Below are 23,379 nucleotides of genomic sequence, written 5' to 3'. Positions count from 1 at the left end.
GAATCTTAAAATTGGAATTAGGAAATTTTGTACAAGAAATATTTTATATAAAAATATTTTATATCAAAAATACAAAAACATTATCTAAATATATGTTAACTTTTATAATTTAATGTTACGAAATATCCTAAATGTTTGTTTTTCATGTTTACAGTGCAGTATACTCTCGCTTATTCGCCGTTCCTCATTCACAATCACGTATATTCGTGAGTTAGGATCTTCACCCTATTGCATCGTATGCCAGTATACCGGGATATCGTTACAAAGTCATAAAAATGAATGTTCGATAAACAGTGTTGCCAATTTATCCGCTTTTCCGCTAGATCTGGAGATTTGTTTGGAATCTAACAGCTAACGATTTTTTTTTTAATCTGGAGTTTGTGTTAGCCAGTAAAGTTAAAGGAATTGCAAACACACACACACACACACACATATGTGTGTGTGTGTGTGTGTGTTTTTTGTTTTTATTTTGCTAAACGTTTTGAACGAATTGAATTATTAATACGAAAGTGCATTTTTACCTAAATGCGAGTAGGGAATAATTTTCTCTTTGATCAATTTGATACCCCAAATAGGGAGCGGCAATATGTATTGTTTTAAAAAGATAATTATCTACAATAATAATAGCACAAGTGTTATTCGCGAAATTCCTGCCCGAAGTAAAAGGAGAACTCTTACGAATCTCTGGGACTACCTACCCGACATTGTCCACACTATTGAAGGAAACACCAAAAATAGTGAAACAAATGCTAGTTGCCAGACAGCCGACCAAGGTATTGATGTCCAAACCTAGGCTGCAACCTAAGGTTAAGCTAAAAGAGACGATCGAAACTGTCTCTTAAAACTTAATACTAAATTGAGATCCGAGGTAAGATGCGACTTTCGCTAAAGCAATAAGCATTTGTCTGAGGACGGTGGCAACTATACGACCCATGAAGCCAGGATAACCCGGTGTAGAGAGCTGCATCTTTGTTTTCGGTGACTAAAGAGATCTCACCTGGGGAATATGTGTCCATTAAGGACATCAAGAAAAATGTGTTGTCATAGTTGCAACTCTAAAGGGCACATAACTGTATGTGCTCAACTGTAACGAGTAGTATGCAGGTTCATACAAAAGACGATAATGCTTTCCTTTTTCCCATAATTGAAATAATAGTGCAAAGAGGGGATAAAAAAGTGATGGTAAACTGCCTGTTAGACACTGGCAGTCAAAGAACTTATTTGGACTCTTTAATTTTAAAGAAGCTTAATTGCCTCTCCTTCGCAAAGGATAAAATAATGGAAGTAAAAACCTTTTTAGGAACGAGTCCTAAAACCTTTAAGAAAATCTCGTTGGGATTGAATTTTATGCCCGGCAAAACACATACTCTTCAGATTCTTGCAACCAAGTTGAACTTGTCTTACAGCCTTGAAGGGCTTACTCAGATTCTTGGAAATTTAAAGAATCGCAGACGGGCTGCAAAGTTTAATACTAAGGAGGATTTGGTTACTATAGATGGGTTACTAGGACTTGACGCAATCCAGTACCTGGAACCTTTAAAGATAGTCCCTTGCATGTATGGAGCAGCATTCGAAACCCAAAAAGGACTTTTGAAAACAGGTGTTCTTTTCTATATAAACACCAGATTAAAACTCCAAAAAGAGCAGATTAATTATGCAGAGGTGTTGGCTAAAACTCCACCACTTCCATCTTCGAGAATCAACTACATGGTTCACCCAGAGGAATCCTATCCAGACCCTCTAAAAAAATCGGTTTGAAGAGAGTAGTGTCCAGCGAGAGTTGGAGAAAATGTTCAACCTTGAATCTTGATTACCCACTGACGAGAAATTCTCCACCTTGAATGAAGAGAAGGTTAAGCAGTTTAGAGATTCCATCACATATAAAGATAGTCTTTATCATGTACAACTTCAGTGGTATGAAGATAAATTACAATCGGTACCTTCTAATCATTAAATCATTTCTCTCCGATAGATTCATAAGAGTAGTGGTAGATGGACAAAAATCGGAGGCCTGCAATATAAATGCTGGAGTCCCTCAGGGGTCAATCCTGGGCCCAACTCTCTTCCTGATCTACATCAATGACCTCCCTAAACACATACTTAAATCATTCGTTGACATCTATGCTGATGACACGACCATCTACGGCAACACATCAAAGGCTATAAATGACGAAGTTCTCTCGGATTCTCTCTCCTCTGATCTCGAGCGCGTGGTTCAGTGGGGGAAGATGTGGCTAGTTACCTTTAATGCATCTAAAACCAAACTCCTATCCTTACATCATCAACGCTCTGATCCCCAGCTGGCATCAATTGTGATGGATGGCTCTCGTCTGGGTGAGGCCCTGTGTTTTGACAAGCTTCTGGGTTTGACCTTTACTCCTGATCTGAAATGGAACACGTACATCAAGTCTGTTGCCAAGGTCGCTGGAAAGATGGTGGGATCCTTCTACCGCTCCAGAAGATATCTCACTACTGATGCAATTCTCTATATAAAAGCCAAGTACAGCCAAGGATGGATTACTGTTGCCATATCTGGGCAGGAGCTGCCAAAAACAGCCTATCATGCCTTGACAGAGTACAAAATAGACTTCGTGGTTTAGTGGAGGATGCCCTTTTCTCTACCCTGCAACCCCTCTCCCACAGAAGAGACGTTGCGAGCCTATCCTTGTTTTATCGTTATTTTCATAGCAGGTGCTCGTCTGAACTCCAATCCCTGGTCCCCCCTCGCCAATCTTTCACGAAAAACACCCGTCTAGCTGAATCCACTGTGAAAAATTTTCCCCACTCTATATCTGTGCCTAAATCAAAACGCGGATTCCATGAGCAAAGCTTCTTTCTTAGAACTGCACGCCTGTGGAACTCTGTTCCGTCTGCCTGCTTCCCTCCGGACTACAACTTGGATGTCTTCAAGTCTAATGTTAACAAATTCCTAATGAACCGCCCCCCTAATTAAACACTTCATAAAATCTCCTCACTAACGTGATGTACTTGCAATAACACTTATCCCTGAGTGGCTTCCGGGCCTTGATAAGTGGTGATCACTGTGTAAAATAAAAAAAAAAATTTACAATGCTGTTATTCTGGTGCTAGAAAAGGTTAATAAGGATCTGGAGAAGAAAAACTTGTATAATCAGTATCGGCAAATTTTTCAACAAGACGAGGGTATTATCGAAGAAATAATTGTGCTTCCCGAACAATTTAAAGACTACATATGGATTCCGCATAGGCCAGTGCTAAAACTAACAGACCAGACTACTACCAAGGTGAGACCGGTGTTTAATTGTTCTTATAAGCATAAGGGCTCAGTATTATTGAATGAAGCAGCATATCCTGAAGTGAACCTGATGAGTGACATGTAAAAATTGATGATCCGATTCCGAATAAACCAATATGTCTTGTTGGCTGGCATCAGAAAAGCATTTCTGATGATTCGTCTGGCATCGGAAAAGGATCGTAATCGGTTTTGCTTTTTTCTGAAGAAAGGTGAAAAATTACATTGCTACAGGTACAAAACCCTTATTTTTGGCTTCAATGCAAGCCCTTTTATTTTAAATTAGTTTCATGCAAAGAAGTTCCCTTTGGATGAATGTCCGGAGGCACCAAAATCCAGTTTTTATGTTGAAAACCAAGTGAAAACTGCGAATAATGCAGAAAAATCTATCTGATTAGTATACCTCTGCGAGAGAGCATCTGCAGAAAGGAAATTTTAATTTACAGTCTTGCAATTCCAACTGCATAACACTCCAAAAGAAAATGAGGCAGATGGAACGTTATTAGGATTCGACTCTGGTTGGGAAAAGGTGTTGGGGTATCAATATGACCCTGTCCAAGATTCAATAAGAGTCTCCCCACCATCATGCAACTTGGAGAGGAAAATATTATCAGAGACCTCGAAGGTATTTGATCCTTTGTCTCTGTATCTACCTGTGACGGTGCGAGGTCGTTTATTGATGTAATCACAGATGGTCAGGTAGTACTGTTCTGGATTTTGGCTGACTTCGTCCAAACGAAAAATGTATTTGTACGGAATAGATTGCAGGATATAGCTGAAATGTCTGAGAAGGTTAAATCTGATTTTAACAAAAATAAACTTTCAGTACACTTCAACAGAAGACAACCCGGCTGATTACATCACCAGAGGTTTGGCTATCAAGAAATTTAAGGAAAAGTTTTCTCTTTGGTATGAGGGACCGAAATGGATAAGACAAGAAGAATCCTCCTGGTGCCACTGTGAGTTGGGTTGCCTTTCTAAAGTTCAAATGGAGCAGACTGGTGCTTCAGTAAATTATGCCGCAGAGAATGAAGTGGCTACATCAGAAGTCAAATTGGAAAAATTCTACAGTTTAAGTAAGTTGATCAGTGTAACTTCACTGGTATTCAAGTTCATCGACAAGTTAAAAAAGAGGGAGATGGATCCTGAGTTACAAGCAAATGCCTACCTGATCAAGACAATGCAAAAACAATCCTTTTCAAGGGAGTTGGACTTTTTCTTGGACCCTGGAGGAAAAAGCATGCCTAAACTGGTGAAGAATTTGAATCTCTTTTTGGACCACAAGGGCATTATACGATCGATGGGAATAGAAAAATCGGAATATCACTCATATGAGGGCCAAAATCCTATTTTATTGGGAAAAGAGCATTATCTAACAAGATTGATCATTCAAGAATACCACCAAAGAAGCCAACACTTAGGCTGGACCACAACATTGAATGAAATACGATTGGCAGGTTATTGGATACCACAAGCCAGACAGGCTGTTAAAAAATGGTTAGTACTTGTGTGAAATGTAAACGCTATAATGCCGTTTCCTTTCCAATACCAAATTCGACCAACTTACCAGCCCCTTGGATGAATTTTGTCAGGCCCTATCTACATACCTGTATGGATTTTACCAGCCATATCTATGTTAAAGGACAAGAAAAGGATTATAAAATGTACATTTGGAGCTGGTTCCGGATATGACTGTAAAATCATTTATTCAAGCATTCATTAGGTTCACGAATGTGAATGGAATCCCTACACACCTTTAATCGGATAATGCTCACACATGTAATGCTGCTGCCAGAATCATTAACCGAGGCATGATAGCGGACGAATTCATACAAAACATTGCACAATTCCACTGTTTTCACCTTGGTATGGTGGTAGTTGGGAGAGGTCTATCAAGGCCATAAAATCCTGCTTATATAAAGCAATAGGAAGAGGTAAAGTAGACTATTTTGGTCTACTAACAATTTTGTCTGATGTGCAAAGGACAGTAAATAGCCGCCCCCTGACATATCGGAGCTCTGAGGATGCTGATCTGAATGTCTTAGCCCCTAACTCTCATGAATGCGAATGTTGGTCAGGGAATAATAATGCGGTTGGAAAACCAGGACCTGAAAACGATCGATCCTCTTAGTCGAAGTGACTTGATTTAAACTCTGCATTCCCGGGAAGAAAGCCTGACTAAATTTAGGAAAGTTTGGAATGAGGACTATTTGTTCAGTCTCAGAGAAAGAGCAATGAGCTTGGCTGATTGTTCTTTTGAAGAACAAGTAAAACCAGGGGGTATAGTGCTCATAAAAAAGCCCTCTGAAGACAAGGCCTTTCTAGTCCCTAGGTGAAGTTCTGCAGCTAATTCAAGGAAGTGATGAATTGGTGCGCATGGTGAAGGTGAGGAAAGGGAATAGAGTTATAGACACATACTCTATCAAGCATCTCTTTCCTCTGGAATTCTCTCAACAGCCTGGAGAACCCGACCCAATAGGCATGGAACCATCAAGTTCACAGGATATAAGCCAGGACCCTCAACGGAGAGAGAGTACTATAATTTGGATCTGTCCTAGCTGTAACAGACCTGAGGATACCAGACCTATGATAGCCTGCGATAGATGCAATGACTGGTTTCGCTTCAGCTGTGTGGGTCTAACTGAAGCACCACCAGAAGATGAACAATGGTTCTGTCCGACTTGCAACCCTTAAGGAGTTGCAACTGGTAGACCCAGTTTAGCAGGAGTTTAAACAAACTGTTTTATTCTCTTAAAGATTTTTTTTTCTTTTGTGGGGAATGTGTGAGAATTTTGAATTGGTTGACTTGCCGAGGGTAGGTCGGTGAGGAAGAAAGGAGTGCACGTAGTTGTGATCAACATGGCCGGTGGTCCGTTAATCAAAGAACCTCAGTGCCTATTCCTTATAAGTTAAATAGACATTCCAGTCACGCGTGAATCATATTGACTGAGAGTTGGAGTAGATAAAAGGGGTGGCCGCTCTGCTGTTGTAGTAGTAGTTGTTGTCTTTTAGACAAAGTACACTTCGACCATCGTTACCCATTTGTTACTTTTACAAGGAAAGACTGCTTGTAAGCAACGCTGACATTTCGTTGCAAGACTTTAAAACGTCTTTTCTCCCCCCCCCCCACTTGTCGGTAAGCTAATTCCGACACTTTTTTTTTTTTTTTTTTTTTTTTTAAGATGGAAGAGTCGTTTTTATTTCTCGCTTATTTTTTTAGAGTGGGTTCAAATCTCCCTCCTTGTTTGCTCTAATTTATAATTTTTTTCATAGTGAGGATTGGTACGGAGCGGGGAGGGGGGGGAGTCGCAACCACCCGTCACTGCCTCTTCCATCTAAAGAAAAAGAAAAAAAGACCTTTCACTGAGCGGACTGAACTCTCCAATGGCGAATTCCCCTTTAAAAACAAAAAAAAAACAAAAAAAAAAAAAAAAAAAAAAATGTCAAACTCCAGAATGAGGCTGGCAAAAGTAGACAAGACGGCAGCCATTTTGGGTGAAAATTTATAAGCCATAAAGAGAGTTGATGTGTGAGATTTAATGAAAACACTTTAAATCTACTTAACAACACCAAAAAATGATACAAGTAGATTGTGAATAACTTATTGGCTATGGTAACTTTTGGTTGTCGTATACTTGGATTTTTTGCCACTTTTTCGAATCGCTGTAGATTGTAAAACATACCCGAAGATTAGGTGGTTTCTTTTCACCATTTATCACATGTTAATAAAAACGGTAAATTTTTATTTTCCTTAACACTTACAATGACGACTTTTATGGGTTTTCAGGTCTGCTGAAAACGAATATCACATTCAAATTTGAAGCAGACAAGCAGTTTTCTAGATATTAAGACAGTTTGTTTCAATTCATTACTTGTCGGTGGCTTTCGCCATTCTTAACATGGGGAGAAGAGGAGGCTTGTAACACGCATGTGCATTACTACTTTTCAGTTGAGAAAAAAACAAAACAAAAAAAAAAACAAAACATGGCCTGCAGTAAAAAATATAATGAATTGCATTGGATAATAAGGGTCTTAATATCAAGAAAACTACTTGTCTGCTCCAAATTTAAATGTGATATTCCTTTTCAGTATACCCGAAAACATAAAAGTCAATTTAAAGGTAGAAAGAAAATAAAATACGGTGCTTATACACTTGTTACCATGCTATTTTTTTTTAAATAGTATTTTAAGTTAAATTCAAGTTTTACAATATCTTTTATATTAAATTGTTAAGTGAAAGTAAAAAATAGTTCGAAAGCACCCTCCCCTCCCCACGTTTAGAAATGTTAAATAGTAACGTTATTATTTCAGCACGGTAACAAAAGTGCACAAGTAAAAAAAAAAAAAACGGTGCTAATGCACTTACTGATCTGCGCTATTTTTTAAATCGTATTTCCAAGTTTAAAGTTTTATGATATGTTTTTTTATTCAATTGTAAGGTTAAAGTACAGAATAGGTACAAAAACACCCTTCCCATGTTAAGTTTTTTTTTAAATAATAACGTTATTATTTTAGCATGTTAGCAAAAGTGCATGAGTACCCAAAAAATACCCCAGAAGTACTTGTAATAAATGGGTAGGTACCCAGAGAGAATTTATATACTTGAACAGAGAATCCAGAGTCAGTTCCAGAAATGGCTGAAGCAGTTTACGACTCGAAAGTCACACAAAAAAAATGTAACAAGAGGGATAACAGTAAGCATACGAAAGGGTAGATGGGGGCCAAAAGCTTTTGCCCCAACCCCAACGAAAAAAGAAATTTAAAGTTTATAAAAATCAAATCATAAACTGCTTTGGTTATTTCTGGAACTGACCTGGGATTTTCTGTGAACGTAATAAAATCTTTTTGGTGTCTATTTATTAGAATGCTCCCCACACACACACATTTTAAAAAGAGGTTGTGATGTATACATACAAATCATAAATGCCGTGTAACTTTTTGCAACAACATGCTAGGCACTGTGACTATCTATTCTCTATCCAATAGTAAAACCTCTTGATTATAACTTAAATAGGGCTATAGTTATGAACATTTAAAACAAGAAAGAAAGCACAATAATATCAAAAATAGAAAGCCAACAGATTTCCTTCAACTCTATTTAACAGCATAAATTCTATATAAAGAAAAAATACTTACAATAACCCACGGCACTCTTGAGACAATAGGTAATCCAGACATGATTGATTCTTAATTCAATAAGTGCCATCCAAATTTCCCAACATCTGTTGCTGCTAGATATTCAATTCTAGACTTACAATCATTTAAGGGCCGATAACCCCAACTTCAAAAAGCGTATTCAAACACTGCCACCTGTTATCACTCACAGTTATTCAAGGGGAGACAACTCCAAGCTTAAAAAGGATATTCATTATTTAACAAGAACTCTTCTCCTAATTAACAGATTTGAAAACGAATTTAATATTTTGAAGTTTGAACAAACGAACGTTTTATCTACATATTTGAATTCAAATCTAAGTGGGGGAGGGTAAAAATTCAATCTTTTAAGGATTTTCCCAGAGAATACACTGTCTGTTGTTTTTGACTGTGCACAGTTTGATGTCTGTAAAGATTGTAAAATCACAGTAAATTTAGACCTGTGTCTGGCGTGGTCAGTAAAGATGAAATGGAGATAACAGTTCAATATCGTTTATTAAATTAGCTTAAAGAAGTTCAAAATTACTAGTTTCTTCTTTAGTATCTATTCGTTCCATAAATACATACAGGAAAATACAAAGATCTTTGATAAAATACAGATGGGACAATAGTGAATAATGAATATTTCTAAAGAAAGATGAAAATATAAAATTATTTATTCTAAATTACACAAGTAAAAATTGGGAAGTTTCAGCTGGAAGAAAAAACTGGAATTACAAGCTCTGTTGTGAAAAAACTGTACATCTCTTCTCTATAAAGTAAAGTACCATTTTGCGGTTATCTAATATATACAAAAATATATGTACATATTTATAACTTGAGTTCCTTCATAATCGAAATCGAAACCAAAACTTATGAATCATTCTTCATAAAATTATTTATAAAAAAGTAAATGACTTAGGTGCCATCAGCTATAATCGAAACCGAAACCAAACCTTATGAAGAATTCTTGGTAAAATTATTTATAAATAAAATAAATGACTCGAGTGCATCAACTATAATCGAAACCGAAACCAAAACTTATGAAGAATTCTTGCTAAAATTATTTATTACAAGAAATGTAAGAACATAATAATTAAATGACAATCATTCAGAGGTAATCGTGACACACAAAATAAATACACACGCTATCCTATTAATATATATAGATAACACAATTCGCAATATATACCACTAAATTTTATTGGTTAATCATTTATGCTCAGTACCGAACGATATTAATATACAATCGTATCACATTAACACACCAATTCTCATTAGATCAACAAAGTTAAATAACGTTAAGCTTGGTCAGTACCAGATGGGTGACCATTTTGGAATATCAGGTGTGGTATATAAAAGGACATTGACAGCTTTCTGCCAGAACTGCACAAACCTGATGTAATCATCCTCGCTAACCAAGTATGCATGCAAGTGGAGGCCGCTTGTGAATTTATTATTCCTTTGAAATTCTCTCCTTCAGAAGAAGCCTGTTCAACCCTTCTAGGAATGCTACTGATATAACAATTATCCAATCGCATCACTGTTTGGTTAGAAATATGGAAAATGCAAATGGCCACCAACATCTCTCTGTTGTATAAATAATTTTGTGATTTTGTTTTTGTTTATTCTACCTTTCACTTTTGGTTATAATTTTAATTCCAAACACTAACATTTAAACAAGAACGATTACTTCATCTAGGGGAGTGATGTAAATAAATATAAATGGCTTGTTGATGAAAATAATGCATGAGCTACGTTCATTTTTTTTATGTTATATTTAACTCACAGTGAGTACAATAAGAAATCCATTGTTTTTTATGTTTGTAAAAAGCGATGTCTTCTTCAGATATATAAAGACAAGACAAAATGTTGTTTTTTTTCATGAAATGGCATGCATTACCTTTATTTTTTCATGTGAATTATGTATCTATTACTGCTTTTAGCAGGCACATATTAATTATGAACTTAGATTTATCTTCACTGTGTGTGCCATATTTTTCTTCAGATCATAGAAAAAATTGTGTTGCTTTATATTATTTAGTACTAGCGGGGGTTGCCCGGGTGTGTGCAGGTGGTGTAGTAGGGAACCCGGGGGGGGGGGAGTGATAGTAGCAGGGGAGGGGGAGAATCAAAAGAACAGTAAGCAGAGGTGTTAAAAAAAGTTGTAGTAGGTAGGCAGGCTCGAACCCATTACGAACGAGAAAAAAGTTTTAAAAACGTGACGTCTTAGCCGATGTCTCCATCCCCCGACCGGAAGTTCCGAACACTGAAATTAAACATAGTCAATCCAACTGATACGACGATTTGCGAAAACGGCGACACAAAAATCAACCCCTTCCTTGTAAAAAACTGGCCAGTTGAGGATGAAGGAACTAATGTTTTGACCGATTTTTCGATACTTGTTGTCCGAGACGTCAACCTTCAAAACGATACCAATCTCCTCAGGATATGTCGCGTCTGCCAAAAGTTTTTGGTAGACATACAAACATACATACATATATTCACACAAACGATTGAGGTTTATATCCTAGACTAGCCTGGGTGTCCGGCGTCGCTCGGGTGTTTGGAGGTATATGTTGAACAAAAAGACCCAAAAATAATAAACTAATAAATTTTTTTTTTTAAAGTGGTAATAGGCGGGCAGGCTCGATCTCGTACCGCGAAGGTGGAAAAGAACATGAAAAAAAAACTGACATCTTTGTCGTTGTGTCCATCACCAAACCGGAAGTGGCAAAGGTTTAAATTAAGGCTAGTCAATCACAAAGAGGGATGACTTTCGAAAATATCAGCGAAAAAAAGCGACCCCCTCCCTGTAGAAAAGTGTCCAGTTGAGGGTAAAAGAATTAATGTTTTTGTCCAATTTTTCGATATTTTTCATCTGAAGGGCCGGGCTTCAAAACGATACCGATCTCGTGAAAATGAGTCACCCCTGTCGAAGGTTTTAGGCAGACATACATACATACATACATACATACATACATACATATATACATACATACATTTAAACAGACAGGTGAGATTTATATAATAGATGAATTATATAATTATTATCGAGAGATGTTGGCAGGGGTTACTAAGGATGCGGTTATTGCAGCAGGAAATGTGTTAGGAAATGTCCTGTACTATTAGCAGTTTTTTTCCAAATCTCAGACGCATGAAATAGTTTGAGACTTCCTTTCTCTCCTACTAGCAAGTGAGCTTTATTCCTTCCTAAATGCATACTTAATTCTCAGGAGGGACTTGCAAATGTTTACACTGATTCTGAAATAATAGATTATTCTATGATAAAAATGAATGGAAAAATTACTTCAATTCTTCCTCTCGGAAATATTTGATTATTGTTTTCAAAAATGCTTTCCATAATGTTATGATACAATGCTTAATGAATTAAAATTCATTAGATTTTGAAAAACAAAATCAGTGAAAAATCTGGAGGGTGGAGGAGTCAAACATTAAAAGTTGGGCATTTAATTTGTCTGTAAATCCGTTTTGGATTATTGTTGTAGCAGACGGGTAAAAATCAACACAAACACAGTGCTATAATTAACAAAAAGTGTATTTACAAAAGTATGTGTCATGATTCTGGGGTCATAATTGCTACGTATTGCTACTACAACGTTTAGATATAATTGTTCTTAATGTTTCTGGGTAAGTCCATTTATTCTTGAAATGCCTCGCAAGAATTGCTGAACTATACCAACATTGTATTCAATTATTTGAACACAATTTGTTAGTTTAATCAGAGGTTGGAATTTCTGGTTCATCCTTTTGTTTCTGACAAAGTCAATACGTTTTTTTTATTGTTTTTTTGTACATAATCACAAAATATAGGTTGGAATTTTTACTCAACATTGCTAATTCCATAGTCCACGATGGTATCAATTAGGCCAATGATACAAGAAAAAAGATGAAACGGTAATTCACAGAAATAATAAGCACCAATGAGATTTACTTTAAATAGTAAATGAAGGATAAAAGAAAAACCTGAAATTTTCCTAAAATCAAAAGCGCAAAAATGATCTGAGATAATAAATAACGCAATACAACTAAAATATGTTTCTCAAACGATAAATGAAATATGATTAAATGCAATTAAACACGAACAGTTTTAGGCTTCGTTTAATTGCGCATGTTTATTAAAAAAAGAAATTTTGAAGAACATCATTTGAATGTGAAAGCAAAGAGCATATGAAAACGAGAGAAGACCAAATATAATAAAACGAAGAAGCAAAAACAGATTTTAAAATCTTCAAATTCATTATTGTGTTTACCATTATTATCAAATCTATATATGAATTTGAGATTTTCCTCGTTCTGACATTGGTATTAAAAGCCTACCTTTTCTATTTAAAACTTATTAAAACGAACTTCTTAATATACTCAGTCATGAATATGTGAGCGACTTTGTGAAGGCTAACTAATTTGCATATTCCTTTGAAAAACGGGCGTTCATCAATTAATTATTCATTGTTTTATTGTTTAAGTGATTTCATTTGACTATTACGCTTAATTCATTTATCCATAGTTTCTAAATCACGTATAATTGTGTAGAATTTAGGAGGAAAACATTCTAACACACGAACCTGAATGTTTTGGTTTCGATTCCAACTGATGGTCTCCAAGTTATTTTTTTTTTTACTTTTGAAATCATTACTATATATATTAGGTACCAAATAATAATCAATAGAGAATTTGCTCTATAATAATAAATATGAAATCTGCATGAATTAAAATATCATATTTAAGCATCTTTTGCGATTGGGCAACTGAGCGTGGCCTGCTAGTATTAAATAATTCTATCTTATATAACATTATATTACTTTCATAGTATATGTTAGTTTCAGGGTTGGATTTTATTACGTTTTTATTACAAAACAAACTTTTTCTTAACATTAACATTAACCATTTTGCCCAGTTTCAGTAATCTATTAGTGTTAGTTTCATTGCTATTATTATCGGTATTAGTGGTAATAATATTCAATAATTTAAGGTTGGGACGCGCCATTTCTTGAGTTAATCTCTCTAAATAAATTAACTCATCCAATTTCCACCATCATTGATCATCATGGTGTTGTTTCAACTGATATTCATTAACCCTTATCCTTGAGCGGCATCAGAGCCTTGATAAGCGGTCACTATATAGTAAAACAAAAAGTAATAGGCAACACCGAGACAAAGGTTGGCTAATAATAATGCTAATCAGGTTTTTTGAATGAGATAGGGGTATGTAAGAAAATTGGGTACTAGTGCACTTATTGATCCGTGCTGAAATAATAACGTTATTATTTTAAAAAGCCATTCTTAACATGAGGAGGGGAAGGTGTTTTGTACCTATTGTATACTTTAACCTTACAATTAAATAAAAAAAATATAATAAAACTTTAATTAATCTTGGAAATACGATTAAATAAATAGCGCGGATCAGTAAGTGCTAGTGCACTTACTGATCCGAAAATTGTTTTCTTTTAGTTTAAAATCAAAAATGAACCAAAAACATGTAAAGAAAAATCTTATGTTCAAGTAATGATCTATTATGTCAGAATTTATTTTAAAATACCAACTATTCTTTGAAATAAACGCCAAAATGATTATCTTTATTTCAAAGAATAGTGGCCAACGGCCTACAAGCTTTCGGATTGTGCCCAAAATACCAATCCTAAGGTTAAGGTTTTTTAGGCATGTCCATCTTCTGTTTACATCTCACAAAGATCGTAACTCGAGATTTTCTGGTCTGCAAGAAATCTTCTTTGTTGGCCACAGCTATTCGTTAAGCTGCAAGATTGCAGGTGTTTACCTCTCACATATAACAACCGGGATCAAAGATTACATGCAAAGTCGGGGAAGGTTTGGTCCAGAACACAAAAGAATGGTGCAGAAGCAATGTTTTCGCTTTTACTCTGTTGATTGGCGGTTTTACACGGGACACGTCGTTGGTTCTCACATGCATAAGTAAATATGATCAGAGGAGGACGGATCCTGATGACGACACCTCCTGGATTTTCACCAAACTCTGTTAGTCTGCTAGCTCTTACACTATTGGGTTCGATAATAAAAAAGTCAAGAAAACAGAATAAATTTGTTTTCATAGACAACAGCTTGGGACCAAAATAAATCTGAGACTGGCTGAAACTGATTTAAGTGTGTATACTGAATAATGGTTATAAATAGTATCTGTTATTAGGTAATAAGTATCATTAATCCCAAGAACTAAGACAATCTAAATTGGTTAAAATTAGTACAATTAACCACATAAAATCAAACTGGATTGTTTTTATGATTTTTTTTTCGGCCATACATAACCAAGGAGAGTAGAAAGTTTACTATCGACAGCCTCATATAATAACTCTTGCTTCGTATATTTAGTTCTTTAGTCTTTATATTCTGAGAGCAATGTTTCTGACAAAGGGAGAAAAAGTACTGTTTTTAGGGTTTTAATCTACTAATATAATATTTATCATTAGCTAGTTTTTGCTATTTTTTCATAGAAATTTTTTATTTTAGCCTCAAGTAGATTCATGTTTTGTCTAGAGTGATCCCCTCCCACCGCCAAAAAATGAAACATTGTTAGAATGCAATCTAGGGATTGACTTTTATTTTCTCGTTAGATCTTTGGATGAGAAAAAAGTCTTGTATGGAAACGCATGTACATATACAGAACCGGCGAATTGTGACCTTTCTGCTGGTTCTAAAATGCTTAGTAATCATGTTCAAATCCAATAAAAATTGCTGCATTTCTCTTCTTGATATCCTTCAGAAATTAATGAATCCATTCTAATGCCACTCCACAACTATGGGTGATGTATGATATACTGGACTCTCAAACTGTTATAACAAGTAGATCTCTATTACATGTCTGCAATAATTACTTTCCTGGTGGGGTCGGTCTGACAATTCAGTAAATAAATAAACAAGCACAGCTGGTATCACAAATCTAAAAGCGTCAACTCCATAATTATGCAAGACTTTCCGAGGAAAAAAAAAAAGAAATTGCCCCGTCATCATAATCAAAGGGTTTATCAAAGACAGGCTTTAGTTGGTTATAACTGATGACAAAAGATAAGCCTTACGATCTACTAAAATCGCTGTGTTCTCAATTACACTTTCCTTTTTACAACTCATGGCATACAGCACTAGCAGTATCAGAATTTTTGTAGGAATTTTTGACACCCCTAACACGAAACTGCGAATACAATATAAAAATCTCGTAATTTCTCTGTTAAAAGTGGGTTATTTATTTTCTTTATGGATTATACTTCCAAAATAAACTATTACAGTTGTTTTAAAAGTAATAAAAATATTTTTATTTTTTTTTTAAAACAGTAATGAATTTTCCGAACTCAATATTTTTCAATTTTTAAACTCAATATTTTTAAATTTTTAAATTTTAAAAATCTATCAAAATTTTTCTATTGATTCTATTTTTACGATATTTTCAGGGTCAATGTGAAATTTTATGTTCTTTCCAATAAACCGAATATAATATTTTAGACAAACGTTTTTTTTAAATTCACGCCCCCCCATTTTCACGCCCCCCCATTTTCACGCCCCCCCCATTTTGAAATGTCTATTAAAAAGTAAATAATTAATTTATGTTTAATAGGTTTATATATCACAAATTGAAGAGAAAAGGTCAATAAATAATATATTCAAATTTAAAACAAAAAAAAAATCAGTTTTTTAGAAATTTACCTGTAAAGTCCGAAGTTTAAAACCTTATTTTATAAGAACACATTTTTTCTTTTTGTCTTTTTTTTTTTTTTTTTAATGAAACCTTGGTCCTTGCTCCTTTAATTGAAAAAAAAATTAGGGCTTGAATTACATTTTTCGAGGAGTTATAAGCTTAGAAAGATAGGGGGTCGAATAATTTACGCCTCTCATTTTGAAATGTCTATTAAAAAGTAAATAATTAATTTATGTTTAATAGGTTTATATATCACAAATTGAAGAGAAAAGGTCAATAAATAATATATTCAAATTTAAAACAAAAAAAAAAATCAGTTTTTTAGAAATTTACCTGTAAAGTCCGAAGTTTAAAACCTTTTTAAAAAAAAAAAACACATTGTTTTGTTTTGTTTTTTTTTTAAATAAAACCTTGGTCCTTACTCCTTTAATTGAAAAAAAAAATTAGGGCTTGAATTACATTTTTCGAGGAGTTATAAGCTTGGAAAGATGGGGTGGAATTATTCACTATTTTCACGAAATTTCTGACACTGCTAATACAGCACACTGAAATATTTTTCGACACATACTTGCATCGATTGAAGTTCTTTTCCTCTTATTATTTTGACGACTTTATGATTAAACTAGTCTGGTTGTCCAGCATTGCCCAGGTGTTTGGAGGTGTGTGTTGAGCAAAAAAAAAAAAAAAAAAAAAAAAAAAGTGGTAGTACACAGCCAGGCAGGCTCAAACCCATGCTCGAACCCAGACCGCGAAGGAGAAAAGGAACGTGAAAAAAAAAGTATGTGACGTCTTAGCTGTGGCGCCCATTGCCAAACCGGAAGTGGCAAAGGTTTAAATTTAGGCTAGACAATCGAAAAGAGGGCATGACTTTCGAAAGTATCGGCGAAAAAAAGCGACCCTCCCTGTAGAAAAGTGCCTAGTTGAAGGTGAAGGAATAATGTTTTTGGCCAATTTTTTTATATTTATCACCCGAAGGGTCGCGCTTCCAAACGATACTGATATCGTGAAAATACGCCGCTTCTGTCGAAAGTTTTATACATACATACATACATACATACATACATACATACATACACTTAAACAAAGAGGTGAGATTTATATTATAGATAATAAAATATTTATAAAAATCCTTTCAGCTCTTTGATAGATTTATGAAAATTCTGTACAATTAATAATTTAATAAGCAAGCGGTATTGTAATCATTAAATTTGATTTTAAAAATCCTATTAAAAAACTATTTTTAAGGCAAATAAAACAAAAACAAAATATGTGCCTACATTAAAGATGGCTTGCCATGTGGCAGGAATATCTCCAGAGAAGACCCTAATCTACGTTATATGTGCTTCTGGGTTGCACTTGCTTACACCACCGCATTTATATTTGCCCTCTATCGCCCCCACAACAGCGGAGTTACTGTCTTTAAGAGTATATTAGAAAAAATTGACCACATTCTGTCTGCTCATCCCTCGGCTAACATCCACATTTGCGGTGACTTCAATGTCCATAATGTGGAATGGCTGACCCACTCAAATAAAACTGATGATGAGCGGAGGTTCTGTCATGATTTTGCCATTGCCTATGACCTCACTCAGATTGTCCACGAGCCCACCCGTGTGCCCGATAGTACCGGTCAGTACGCAAGCCTTCTAGACCTTTTTCTATCCACTTCCCCTGAGCTATGCTCCTGTTCCGTTCTATCTCCTCTGGGATCCTCCGACCACTGCGTTGTATTAGTTAAGATAGAAATAAAATATAATAAATCTACAGACGTACCTCTCCACCGTACTGCATACCGATACTCTATGGCAGACTGGGATAGCTTCCATACATTCATATCTGATCTACCTCTTCATTCTATGTTTAAAAAAGGATGTGTTTGCTATAGTATCAGACCTGACCGAATGGTTACTTGTAGGCATAGACCAATTCATACCATCCAAAAAATTCCAACAAAAACCTAACAGCCAACCATGGTTCTCCCCTGAATGTGCTGCTGCCATTGCACACAGAAATCACTTTTTCCGTAGCTACCAACGTAATAGATGCACTGAAACTAAAGCTGCTTTCAGGACTGCCAGCAACCACTGTAAAAGAGTAATAAAAAATGCAAGAGAACTATATGCTCAATCCGTTAAATCCAAAATAGCTGAGCAGCGGCTTGGTTCCCACCAGTTCTGGCAAATAGCAAATAGGATCCTGAACAGAAACGTGCGTTCTATCCCAACCATTATCAATGGATCAGAGGTCATCTCGACAGCATCCGACAACGCCAAACTATTTGCCAAAAACTTTGCGGCAAATTCTACCCTATATGACGAAGGTCATCAACTCCCCATATTCCCTCCTATAACAGACAACACGCTATGCAACATACAAATATCTGTGCGTGAGGTCGCCAAGCTAATCAAGAACCTTGACTCCAGTAAAGCAACTGGTCCCGACGGTATTCCAATTATAGTGTTAAAAAAATTACAACCAGAACTTGCCCCCATACTTATCAAACTGTTTAAGCGTTGCCTTAAGAAGAAGTGCTTTCCAACACCCTGGAAAACCTCATGAGTATGCCCTGTATTTAAGAATTCAGGTGATAAGTCATCCCCCTCTCAGTACAGACCAATAAGTCTCCTGTGTGTCATGAGTAAGTTGCTGGAATCCACAATAAATAGAGAAGTAGTCAACCACCTCAGCAGAAATAACCTTCTTAGCGACACGCAATATGGTTTCCGCTCTGCTAGATCTACAGCAGATGTGCTAACGGTTATATCGCATAGGATTAGCGAATCTCTTGACAAAGGCTTTATTTCTAGGGCAATTGCTCTTAACATAGCAAAGGCCTTCGATAAGGTTTGGCATAAAGGCCTACTTCACAAGATTTCCAGCTACGGTATAACTAGAAATGTTTTCTCTATCATTAAGTCATTTCTCTCAGATAGGCTAATAAGCGTAGTGGTTGATGGACAGAAATCAGAGGCCCACAGTATTAATGCTGGAGTCCCTCAAGGGTCCATACTGGGCCCAACTCTCTTCCTCATCTACATCAATGATCTCCCAAAACACATACTAAAATCTTTTGTTGACATCTATGCTGATGACACGACCATCTATGGCAACACATCAAAGACCGTAAATGATGATGTTCTCTCTGATTCTCTCTCCTCTGATCTTGAGTGCGTGGTACAGTGGGGAAAGAGGTGGCTGGTTACCTTTAATGCATCTAAGACCAAGCTCCTATCTCTACATCATAAACGCTCTGATCCCCATTTGGCATCAATTGAAATGGATGGCTCTTCTCTAAGGGAGGCCCCAGGTTTTGATAAGCTCCTGGGTTTGAACTTACACCTGATCTTAAATGGAACACATACATCAAGTCTGTGGCCAAGGTCGCTGGAAAGATGGTGGGATCCTTCTACCGCTCCAGAAGATATCTCACTAATGATGCAATTCTCTATCTATATAAGAGCCAAGTACGTCCAAAGATGGAGTGCCAAAATCTGGGCGGGAGCTGTTAAAAACAGCCTATCCTGCCTTGACAGAGTACAAAATAGACTCCGTGGCTTGGTGGGGGATGCCCTTTTCTCTATCCTGCAACCTCTTTCCCACAGAAGAGACGTAGCGAGCCTGTCATTGTTCTATCGTTATTTCCATGGCAGGTGCTCGTCTGAACTCCATTCTCTGGTCCCCCATCGCCAATCTTTTTCAAAAAACACCTGACTAGCTGAAACCACCGTCAATAATTTTCCCCACTCGCTATCTGTGCCTAAATCAAAACGTAGATACCATGAACAAAGCTTCTTTCTTAGAACTGCACGCCTGTGGAACTCTGTTCCGCTTGCCTGTTTCCCTCCCGACTTCAACCTGGATGTCTTCAAGTCCAACACAAACAAATTTCTGATGAACCGCGCCCCCCCTAAGTAATGACACCTTACCAATTCTCCAATACTATTGCTACACTATCCCTTTGATTACTGTACACACAATAACCCTTATCCCTGAGTGGCCATTGGGCCTTGATAAGTGGTGAACTCCATGTAAAAAAAAGAAAAAAAACAAAAACATAATAGCAAAAACAATCTGCAGTAATCAACAAAATATTGGTAGGCATCAGGGAGAGTTCAATACATTAATTTTGGTGCCACATGAATGCTTGTGAGATTTAAATTTTGTCAAAAATATATGGTATTGGGTGTAATCTTATGGAATAAACTAAGGCTAAAGAAATGGTTAATTCTTATTTATTTTCTTTGAATTTGCTAAATTTGTTCAAAGATCTTAATGTTACCAATGTCCCAAAATTGAGCAAGGATTGTCAAAGAACTGTGAAAACGGATCCATATTTGTGTCTCAGATTTACGACCCAAGAATTTGCGCATGTTTTGCACATCCGACGATTTCAATTGTCATACCTCACAAGCAATTAAACTTTTGCGACATAAATCTGCCATCAATTTGGATTAACAGAACCCCAACAGAATACCAACAACTTAATTCGCTTCCAGATCATGCCCATGATTTATTACAGGGTTTTGTTTTCACATAAAATGTTGAACCAAGAAACCCTTAAGACACGTGAAACGGAACTAACCGTAAGGTACACGGTTCAAATAACAAGACTTTGCAATGGGAGGTTTATACTGAAAAAAAAATGTATAAGTTCTTGCCAATCGTGTCAAGTGAAAGAAAAACACCCCTTGAAATACAATCATCATTATTAAGAAATGAAGAAAAAAAAAGTACAAATTGATAAAATAGTGATTAAGAGATAACTATTCTGAACAAATACCACTGAGATTAAATCAGTTATAACAAAAACTATTCATTAAATCATCTCAGATTTCTTACCAAAACTTTTATATAATAGACTAGCATGGTTATCCGGCGTTGCCCGGATGCAGGACGAAAGAAAAGTTACAAATTGTAATATTCTTTTAAAAAACATTCTCTCTCTGTTTATCTCCTTTTCTATTTTTTCTTTATCTCCTATTTCTTTCTCCGACATGCCCTCTCCTCTCTCACCAATCCCTCTCTGTACAAGTAAAAAAAAAAAAAAAACGAGAGGAGGAAAGTCCTAGAAAGGCGCGTTTTCTCTCTTGACAACCGACATTAACTTTATCCGAAATAGATTGCTTTACAAGTGAAAACAGCTAATAAACATCATTATATACCAGCCTATAAGGTAAGCTGTTTCTTTCAAAACACATCTTCTGTTGTTCGCTTGCTTCATGACAAGTTTTACTACTGTTCTGGTAGTAATTTTTATCCTCAAAATGAATGAATATTAAAATAAATGTGTCTATATTTCATCCGAATCAATTCCAAAAAAGAATATATTAACTTTGTGTATATGTTTATGCAATTTTTTTTTTTTACTTTTAACGAGACAACTTTTCTTTACATAATATATTAATTAATTCATTTGTTGGTCATCTCCTATTTTAATTAGAATTTAATTAAAAAACAAATAAAACAAGCAACAATTTTAACCTCACTAGTTTTAGTGGATAAAGTTTTTTTTGTTTTATTTATTTACTAATCCTTAACACATCATCAGGGCCCGGGGCCCACTCGAGGATAAAAGTTAAAGAAACTCATGGGTGTTGAGTGCCACCATGATAGAATTCGAAACAACTGTAGAATGGGCAAAAGATTTCTTAAGGGGAATTAACTATCCATGTGGACATCTTAACAAATATTTGTTTATATTAAGCTTGAAGTACAAACATCTTGTAATTGGTTTAAAAGCAGCTTCACAGTATTTTATTTCACAGATGGGACACTCTAGGAAGGAAACGTTGTTCTTGGAAATTGCGCCTGGTCTTTATTTTAGAGAGCAAAATAAAGCAAGGTTTTGTAACCAGAGATTCTTGCTGTGAATGTTTTACAAGTAAGGTACATTAGAGAGAGAGGCTAGCAACATCTCTTTTGTATAAAAGAAGCTGTAGAGATGAGAAGAAATCATTCCTCCCCCACTAGATTGTGAAGTCAGTTTTGTACTCTATCAAGGCATGAAAGAGTGCTTCAAGTAGAACCTGCTCAGATACAACAGCAGTATCAAGTTCTTGTACAGGGAGAGGATTGAGTCAGGAGTAAAATACTTTCTGGAGCGACAGAATGATCCAACAAATTTTTCAATGACCTTAGCAAGATTTGATGTAAGTTTTCCATTTCAGATCTAAGGTAGAAACTTATCAAAGAAAAGAACTTCATTAAGGAGAGATCCATCCATTTAAACTCCAAAGTAATGGGGATCGAAGCATTGGTGGTGAAAGGAGAGAAGCTTGCTTTTGGAGGTGTTAAAAGTAAGAAGTCATATAAGAAAAGAGAAAGTCAGAAATATTTTGTTCATTAGTACTTTTCGAAGTGCTGCCATAACGTAGTGTAGCGTTTGCATAAATATCAATGAATGATCTAAAAAAAAAAAAACACAATTGGAAGACCATTAGATTAGGAAAAGGATTGAACAAAACATGGATTCCTGATGTATATCGGCAGTGATATTTTGAGCATCGTACTTTTGCCCGTCAGCAATTACTTTAAAACACCTATCAGAGAGATAATATATGATGGTATTGAAGACATTTCCAGACATTCCATAGCTAGCATGTCTGTGAAGAAGCTTTTATGCTGAACAATCTTGAAGGCCCTTGATATATCAAGAGCTACCATCCTAGAAATAAAGTTTCCGTCGATAAATTCACTGATCCTTAGCAATATTACAGTCATCACATCAGCTGTAGATCTTGTAGGACGAAATCCATATTGCTTGTCATTAAGTCAATTGTTTCTGTGTAGGTAGTTAACGACTTCTTGATTTTTTACAGATTCAAGCAACTTACTTGTGACACACAAGAAACTGATCAATCTGTACTGAAATACCAATCTCTTGTATCTTTAAATACTGACTAGACCAGCAAAGTCTTCCAAACTTATCGAAAATAGTTTTCCTTTAAGTACTGAGTGAAAAACTTTGTAAAGAGAGAGGCTATTTCTGATTGCAGTTTCTTGAGTACTATAACTGAAATATTGTCAGGACCAGTTGCCTTAGTTAAGAGATATCATAGGGTGAATTATATCTCGAGTTTGTGATTTCAATCCCTAATAAAACAAGTGAAGCATGCATAGTTCCTCGTGAGTGCACAGAAAAAAATGAGTAAGTTCAGCATACCCCCCCCCGTTTAGCCCCAAAAGTTCGCAGGGGACGTCAAATCTTGGTGAAAATGAACAAACAGTGCATAGTACGGTCTTTAAACTGCAAAAGCACTAAGTATATGCTTACACATGTATATGTAGAGAT

The 23,379-nt window shown here is 35.8% G+C and overlaps 1 protein-coding gene across 10 annotated transcripts in view; it reads right to left on the bottom strand.

Annotated features, from left to right (window-relative positions):
- The window catches only part of LOC145245888 (uncharacterized protein C20orf96-like), a 2,261,276-nt gene that overhangs the window by 2,043,642 nt on the left and 194,255 nt on the right, over positions 1-23,379 (bottom strand). For 4 of the 10 annotated variants that reach the window (XM_080107729.1, XM_080107651.1, XM_080108112.1 and 1 more), the window contains exon 1: positions 8,408-8,537. The exons of the other annotated variants lie outside the window; for them this stretch is intronic. In XM_080107729.1, the coding sequence (XP_079963855.1) occupies positions 8,408-8,449 (42 nt within the window). In that variant the 5' untranslated portion in view covers positions 8,450-8,537. Of the gene's footprint in view, positions 1-8,407; positions 8,538-23,379 lie in introns of those variants that run through there. 10 annotated transcript variants of the gene reach the window in all.

Source organism: Euprymna scolopes, chromosome 1, assembly GCF_053919585.1.
Source record: "Euprymna scolopes isolate OS-2025 chromosome 1, ASM5391958v1, whole genome shotgun sequence".
Taxonomy (NCBI): domain Eukaryota; kingdom Metazoa; phylum Mollusca; class Cephalopoda; order Sepiida; family Sepiolidae; genus Euprymna; species Euprymna scolopes.
Note: the sequence above shows the minus strand (reverse complement) of the source record. Positions and strands in the feature narration are given on the sequence as shown.